At 33.3% G+C, this 8,408-nt stretch overlaps 1 protein-coding gene across 2 annotated transcripts; it reads left to right on the forward strand.

Annotated features, from left to right (window-relative positions):
• Positions 1 to 287: 287 nt before the first annotated feature.
• Positions 288 to 6,778, forward strand: LOC140991742 (protein DAY-LENGTH-DEPENDENT DELAYED-GREENING 1, chloroplastic-like). 2 transcript variants are annotated; one of them, XR_012177946.1, is made up of 8 exons: positions 288 to 1,315; positions 2,106 to 2,191; positions 2,934 to 3,107; positions 3,239 to 3,353; positions 3,763 to 3,860; positions 4,760 to 4,895; positions 6,349 to 6,498; positions 6,636 to 6,778. XR_012177946.1 is itself a non-coding variant. In XM_073461871.1 (7 exons), the coding sequence occupies exons 1-7, from the start codon at positions 704 to 706 to the stop codon at positions 6,415 to 6,417; spliced, it is 1,290 nt and encodes a 429-aa protein (XP_073317972.1). In that variant the 5' UTR covers positions 288 to 703; the 3' UTR covers positions 6,418 to 6,624. The 2 variants fall into 2 exon arrangements, 1 of the variants encoding a protein (XP_073317972.1); XM_073461871.1 differs by lacking the exon at positions 6,636 to 6,778 and having other exon boundaries at positions 6,349 to 6,624.
• The last annotated feature ends 1,630 nt before the right edge of the window (positions 6,779 to 8,408 follow it).

Here is an 8,408-nt window from a genome sequence, read left to right on the forward strand (position 1 = left end):
TTGGAGTGTGAGTTAATGTGTTTATAGTCTTAATTTGACGATAAACGTAAATATAGAATAATAAAATCGTTGTCGTATGAGCGTTCTTGTTTTGGTTTTTTTTGGAGTGTGAGTTAATGTGTTTATAGTCTTAATTTGACGATAAACGTAAATATGGAATAATAGAAAAATATTTTTCCACTTTATTTTACGTAAGGTATTTTTGGATAATATAAATAACTCAAACACTAATATAATATCATAATAATACCATTTTTTTATTAATATTTCGACAATGTGCGGTGTCTTGTTTAAGTCAGCATTCGACTCTACAGTTACCGAAAACAGCGATGGGTTTATCCGAAGAGAATGAAGCCAAGACCGTTATCCAATTCCTTTTGCCTTCTTATAACGCCCAATAGATAAAACCCGTAATAGAATTCTGGTTTTTTTTAAGCTTTTTGCTGGAAGCTTCACGGGCTTTGTCTCCTCCTTATTTTAGAGCCCTCTTCTAGCTTCTGGAATCATCTTAGCAAGAATGGCGCACTAGCGAATTTCTCTTGTGAAAGTCTGAACTATATTGAGAGACGATGCTTCATTTCTTGGTGCTGTGTGGTTGATTGAATCAATGATTTCTATTGTATGTTTGGTGAGTTTCTCTGACCAAGATTGCATTTTTATAGGTGTATGAGGCTGAAAATGTGGAATTTCATACATTTTCTTCATGAGCAATTCAATTGTTTTGTGTCAAAGTCTAGCTTGGTGCAAGAACAGTAGTTCCAGTAGTTCATTTTCGAATCATACTTCGGCATCTGCTATGGTTCGATTGTCAAGTGTAAGGAAAAAGTCCCGTGGCCTGGTTGCGAATGCCAAGAAAAAATATTCGAAGAGGAAGAAAAGTTGGTGGCAGAGATTCATTTTTGATGAGGATGGGAATTGGCTTGGTTTGAAAGATGAGGACACGATTGACGTGTTAGAGTCCGAAGATTCTAGTGATGATGAGGTATCTGATTATGAAAAATTTGAAGCGTGGAAAAGGCGAGCTGAGGCAATTGTCGAGTTGAGGGAAGCACAGGACGATGTAAAGAATGAGGAGAGTAGAAGGTGGGAGGATTGGCTAGTTGATGGAACTAGTAATGATACTGTTAATGGTGCATCATGGATTGACAACTCGAATGATGCGGTTGGAAAGTCTGGAAATGATACAGGAGAAGATTTAACCAACATGTTTTCTGGGAGAGGATTGGTTAAGTCTGTGAGGGATATGGTTCTAGGCAGAGAAGATGATGATATTCTTTATGAAGATCGAGTTTTTCGTTATGCCTCAGTCAATTCGGTGAGTGATTGATACATTGGCATCAAAATAACTCCGTTAAGATTTAATCTTATGCTTTTATATTGGTCAGATGACAATTCTCATACCATACCTTACTAATTGTCGATCTTATGGAGTTGTTACAGTGCTTATCACATAGAAGAATATGAGTACAATGTTATTTAGTTCCAGATTCTGCAATAGGATTTTTGTTTTGTTATTCAATTTGGGTTGTCCAAATTCATCATGTAGATTATATCATACTTCAGTCATACAGCCTGAAAGAACCTATTTGGAGTTCGAGAGGACTGATATTAGGAAACATTGCCCAAAACATAAAATATGATCCCAATTCTAGTATGCTGATTATGAAAGTTGGCATCCTATATTAAAATCATATGTTTATGTGTATGTATATGCATCTACTTTTGGAATCCTGAGGTTCAAATTGACTGGTTTTGACGCTCTAAGCCGTTAAGTCGAAATGGAAAGGTTTTGCAGCTAAAAGACTCTTGTCACGCCATTCAAGGGCACAAATAATGAAAGGACTAAAATGAAACATAAGAGTGCCCTCAGTCCTGTGAATTATAGATGTCTCGTAGTTTTTCTGTGTGGATCTTTCTTATTTCTGGTCAAAGATGAAAAGCCATGAATATTATTAGAAATATTTAAGTTTCTAAATTTTTGGCATTCTAAATTATCATGCGTATTTGCGTTGATGATTGTTTGAAAAGTATAATAGGCCATCCATGCATGTTGCATCTTTCCATCACAATTGATGTGCACAGTATTGTTAATTTTCTTATTTCAGGCCAAATTTTTGGCAGTACTTATAATTGCTCCATGGGCTATGGATTTCTTGGTTCATGACTATGTTCTCATGCCGTTCTTAGACAGGTATATTTTTACATGCAATACATTGCCTCTTTGGATTAGTGAAGCAATGTGCTTTTTTGAAGCCCTTGTGATGACACGGTGGTGATCTTGATTTCCAAATTTTATAAAGTGGAGAGGAATCAGCTTCCTATTTTGTCATTTTCTGAAGGGCACAGATTTGCAATGACAGCCAAGCAGAGAGCTAATTTTAAATTTATTTAGAACTACCTGAAATATATTGGGCTGAAAGGGGACTTCTAGCGGTTAGTTTGAAATTCATTAAACTTAAATTAAAAAATCCAAACACAACCTAAGGAAACAAAAGGTGAGGAGAGAGGGCAAGGGGGTCACATTTTGCATAGTAAAGTTTTCCCTTTTTTCCTTTTTTAATTGGAACCATAAAGTTGAAGCAAATGCTCATATGGGACGAGAGTATTGAAAAAACTTTGATGGGTCTGTAAAAGAACAGAATGTTATGAAGAAAAACAGTTAATTTTAATAAGTCCCATACTTAAGCCGAGGAAAACATGGAAAATATTAATTAGGCATCCTGCAATGAATTAAATTGTTGCTTTATGCTGTAGAGAGGAAGCCAATTTTCAAGCTGTATAGGCACATTATTAGCCCATGATCCACTCTATTTTAATAATAAAGCAGCTCTTTACAAGTTAAGATTAATTTGGTACTGGCTATTTCTCTTGAAGTTGGCATAGTGTAGTTTTATCCATTTTCACTCAATCAAGGTTCCGATTATCTTGAACAGGTATGTCAAGACCGTTCCACTCGCTGCGGAGATGCTTGATGTGAGGAGATCACAAAAGAAAGAAATGATCAAGGTTCTTAATCTTGTGAAAGCGCGTTATCGACTTGAAGTAGAGATTGGTAAATCTCCGCCACTTTCTGATGAGGATCTTTTCCTGGTAATACGACAGAAAGCGTGAGTTTTACTAACATTATAACCATTATTTTCATAAATGCCTTTTTTCCCTCTGATCATACTTAAATATCTTATCAAATAAGAGGACTAGACTACTTGGAGTCATCAGTCACTTCTTTGTTACTAAACAGAATAGCATTGAGAGATGAGCGGAGGTTAGAGAACCGTAAAGCATTCGCAAATATCTGGTCAGACATTGTGTTTGGGGTGTCATTGTTCGCTCTTCTATATTTCTTTCAGAATCAAGTGAGTTTTCATCAAATTTTCCTCTCTTCTTACTTCTACTGCAACATATTATTCTTCTATCTTTTCTCTGTCTCTTGAACTCTGATATATGAACACAGGGCTTATATTAATTTCATGACTATGTGTGTTATAATTACCACTAAGATGTTTCAACATCAGAACACCGAAGATAATTAAAAGACTCCAGTCAAATATTAACAAGAGGCAAACAAATACAGTTTTGAGTGCAAAGTGCTTGAGCTTGACATTTGTTGATGGTACAAGGGCTAACAATTTTTGGTCTTCTGGTAGTGCCCACTTTCCATTGTTTCTTTGACAAGGTTACAACCAGCCATCAAATCCTATATGTTTAAATGCATTTTGTGTAACTTCAGATGATGTCTTTTCACTTTCTCACAAACTTTTGCAGGTAGCTTTGCTGAAATTCACGGGTTATAAGATTATCAATAACATTTCAGACACAGGGAAAGCATTTCTTATTATACTCGTCACCGATATTTTTTTGGGGTAAAACTCTCTTCTCCCCCTTTTCCACAAAATTATCACATTTTATGGTAGTTTGATCAGTTGGGTTTTCACCGAAGGACCTGTGTTAAAAGGGAAAGATCTATTAAATTTATGCAAGTGAAATTCACTCATGCACTTCCTATTTCACTCCGTTATCAGCAGAGTTTAATATACCAGAATACAACGGACGATGTTTATGTGGCCATTATGTTGTAGGAAACCACCCCTGTCAATTGAGTCCAAATCAATTCATTCTACAATATGTTGCATGCCTTGGAATTTAAAACTGGATCAATTTTATTATATTTATTGAACTTCTGTATTGCTTACTGTTTGAACAAATCGTTCACTGCAACTCGACAATTATCTCCAATAATTAACTCTATCCTAATATCAAACTTAAAAAAATGTGCAAAACATGAGCATTGTGCATTTCAACCATCCTTGAACTGCTTTTTAGAAAGTTTAAAATTCAAAAGGACTGATATATAGGGTATGCATGCACACCAAACTCATGTTCGAAATTTTTTAGATGAATTGAAGCTCACCTAAAATCTCAAAATATAGACTTTTTTTTTTTTTACTCTAGTGAAAGTTCGAATTCGAACTTGGTTTGTTTGGTCCAAACCTAATCAACGAGAAATATTGCCCAAACACTCGAATTAAGTTTGAGAATTTTGAATATGAATCGAATGATACTTGAACCGCCTAGAAAAATTCGCCAGTCAGTTGGATTCGTTTGTATCCTTGGCCATGGTATTGTTACTCGGTCTAGATTTTCTGAGAATATGATAGCGCCACTTTCCAGGAACTTCAGTATTCTGCAACTACTCAAGAAAGTGTTTCCCCTTCTGTTATTTCTTTTATAGTTTAGGTGAAAGCATCAGTTACATGCGCAGGTATCATTCTGAATCTGGTTGGCAGACATTATTAGAGGTTATAGTTGAGCATTATGGACTAGAGGTGGATCAGGCTGCTATAACTATATTTATATGCTTTGTTCCGGTCGTAATAGATGCTTGTGTGAAGCTCTGGGTATGTTGCCTATCCATAGTCTTATCTTTTTATTTTATTTTTACGCATCAACAATTTCCTTTTTATCGAAACTAATCTAGCTTTTCTTGAGGTTACTCCAATTATTATTTCATCAAAATCTATGTGGATAAATTAAGCAAAATGTAATGCACACACAGGGTAGGGAATGTTTCTAATATTTCTTTAAATTTTTCGGCCACCACCATATGTTAGCAGTATATCCCATGTACGTGTATTACATCATTCGATTAGTCTTGGATTAGAAATTCCAAATGTGAAAGCAAGTCCATAGTATTTTAAACTCAAACCCTTTCCCATGTTATATGCTATTAATTTTTTAAATGAGCCAATGCATGATTTGTGACTTTATGAACATGTTATGCAAATATTAGTTCTTTATGGGTCAAAGAACGTAATCTGATGATGGCTTAAATAATCAAAACCTTCCAGCTTTCTGAGCAATGTCTTAGTATCTAGTATTAAGAAATCTATTTTAACTTCATGTCAAGAAGTTTCCACTAATCCTAAGTTACGTCAAGGACTTCGGAGAACTTAATCTATTTGAAAGTTCAAATCTTATGTACATCTTTGCTTTGAAGAAAACGAAATGATGCCAGAAGTTGTGTTAATTAAACCTATCTCGTGTAACATAAATATCTGTTCAACTTCATTGTGTAGAAATGTCCTGAAAGGCCTTGTTGACATGTTTCATATCTCCTCGATAAATTTGAGAACTGCATTGGGAACAAATATTTTTCTTTAATCCCCAATGATATGATGCCTTTTGTTCATAAAGGTTATCATTTTCTTTGTTTTAATTTTTTGTGTATTTTATGTAATATAGTTCTACATCTTGCTTTATATAGTAGATGCATGGTTAACATTACTTTATGCGACAAGTTCATGAGTATAAATGCAATGGAGCTCTCTTCTTTAGAAATCACAACCTTTTGGTACCTTTTAGTCGTTTGGGTTTTTAAGAGACTTCTAGAGCACAAGTATCTAATGGAAGAAGATGTGAAGAATCTTGTCATAATAATTGATGAAACACTCCCAGGACGTATATGGGCTTTCAGGTGGAAGTTTTTATATCTTTCGAGCGTCATGGTTGACTACCGAACTAGTGAAAAACAACTTATGAACCATTCCAAAACCGGTGGCTTAATGTAATGAAACTCACAATGGATTATGCTTGTATTTCGGATTTAGTATGTCTTTTGGAGATTCCTCGTATTTGCTTTTTTCACATCTCTAAAGTCAAATAAGCTTTCCTTTCTCGCAGAAATGTTAAAAAAGGACATAAAACTTGCATTTGCATCAGTTTTTACAGTCTCTTCCTTCAAGAAATTTTCTCTCTCTCTAGCTCATCTTATTTTATTCAATTAATTTCTGGGATTTTGTTTGCTTACAGATATTATAAATCATTATGCTAATCATTGTTTCCATTTTTCAGTTATTCAAATATCTGCCAAAATTATCCACAAAGGTGTCGAATATTTTCCAAGAAATGAAGAGGCATTAGCCAGATACATATATTTTTTGCCGGAGGGTCATCTTTCCACTTGTTAAAGAATCTTGCTACAACTTGTATTCTTCACCTCAAGTTCGGTTCTCTCTCTCTTTTTTCCTTTCTTCATGCATGGAGAGTTGATTTATTCTTTCACGGAGCTATCAAACCAAACATAACGATGAAGCAGGAGGTTTTTGCATGCTTGTTTTTATTTTTACATGCCTTCCCAGGTATAGATTTTTCAAATACAGAAAAAGTTCCCAGCTTCATGGAGCTATATCTGGTCTGTTTATTTCAAACAATTTATTTCGATTATACGATATGATTTATATATAAACATGGGCTGAATATAATCAATGCCGAGTGTGTATTTTTTTGGTGTTTTTGTAGTCAAAGTAGCAATGGGAAGGAGTTCTTAATTTGGACAATAAGATTGTGGTACGAAAGAAAATGTCTGTGCCATGTAATTATCTCCGGTTTATTTGAGGTGATAAAAATAACATTTTAGATTTTAATATATATGAGTTTTGATATAATGAGCATTCACTTCGGGAAACTTGTGAACATCAACTAAGATGATTTTCACCTATTAAATGTACGAGACATAACCTCAACAATGCTCGCATAGGCGTCAATGATGAATGTTCAACATATCAAAACTATATGTGTGTGTGTGAATATCGATATTTTCTATGCAATATACATTTCTTGATACATGCGAGTAATTTAGATCCTATAATATAATAATTTGTGACATGTTTTGCAAAGAATTTTGTCATCAGATGATAATTTTAACGATCATCTCTAGTAATCAACACACACATAAATACGTAGTAAAAACAATTCTTTGACTAAGGTTTTTTTTTTTTTTGGCTTGAATTTTCACATGACATCTTATGTGTTATAAAATTCATTCATTCATACCTGGATTTGTGTTAAAAAAATAAATATAATAATAATAAAGCATTTTAGGATTAAAAAATATACAAATCTAATTGTAAAACGTTTAACAAGACAATTTTTAAAAATAGGGTTTGAGATGCGCTTTAATAATTAAATTCTCTTTCGAGAACAGAGAGATTGTAGATCGTACTCATTGCGTAACGACCTCGTTGGGCACTTGGGTGCCGGAGAGTTGGTGTGGTGTGCCTTTTCGAGTTGGTTCCCAATACTTATATGGTTTGAAGGATCATATTCACTCGAAATTTTGAGCATATGGATTTTCAGACATATTGGCAACATTAATCAGCTGTCTACAACAAGATATTGATATATGAGATCGATTTTACGAGTTATCAACCATTCGTTACATGTTATCAATTCCTAATAATCCAACCGTGCACATCTTCATTTTAAAATAAAATTCACCTATATATTTTTTTAAAAAAAAATTAATGTAACATATATACAAAAAAAATAATGAACACCATTTGTTAAATCTTGATCTTAATCAAATTATCTCTCACAAAACAAGTGCAAATATATGTTCACGTCAGAGATACCAAAGGAGGAGGAGAGAATATTATAATTTTTTAAATAGTTGTTTTGACCAAAATTTTGGAATATGATCTTTTTAGCCGACCTACGTCAAAAAAAAATATTTTTTAGAAATATATATCCCACCTCTTTCGTATGTGTCAACACGTTTATTAATAAAAATAATTTTTTATAAAATCGAACTTTTGTCGTTTTAATAAAAATTATAATTGATGATAACAATATAATTCGAATATTTTAAATCATATAATGACTCAAATATCATAATTCAATCGTTATTTTAATATAGATAATTATTGCATTCATGTTTTATATCTATGTTTTCTTAATATTTTAATATACTATATATTTTACAAATTTAATATAGTAATGATGACGATGAAGAAATGCAATAAATGATGATGTGGTGGTGATGATGAAATTGTTAATTGTGTGTGGGTAGGGGAGACTATTGCCGGCCAGCGGGCAGGTATATATATATATATATATATATATATATATAGATA

The sequence above is a fragment of the Primulina huaijiensis genome, chromosome 13 (assembly GCF_012295235.1).
Source record: "Primulina huaijiensis isolate GDHJ02 chromosome 13, ASM1229523v2, whole genome shotgun sequence".
In the NCBI taxonomy this organism is placed as follows: Eukaryota; Viridiplantae; Streptophyta; class Magnoliopsida; order Lamiales; family Gesneriaceae; genus Primulina; species Primulina huaijiensis.

Bases quoted from the DNA above. Each gene is read 5' to 3' on its own strand.
- LOC140991742 (XM_073461871.1), top strand. From the start codon at position 704: ATGAGCAATTCAATTGTTTTGTGTCAAAGTCTAGCTTGGTGCAAGAAC. The intron at 3,354-3,762 runs GTGAGTTTTCAT...AAACTTTTGCAG, and splicing joins TATATTTCTTTCAGAATCAA to GTAGCTTTGCTGAAATTCAC. The intron at 3,861-4,759 runs GTAAAACTCTCT...TTACATGCGCAG, and splicing joins GTCACCGATATTTTTTTGGG to GTATCATTCTGAATCTGGTT.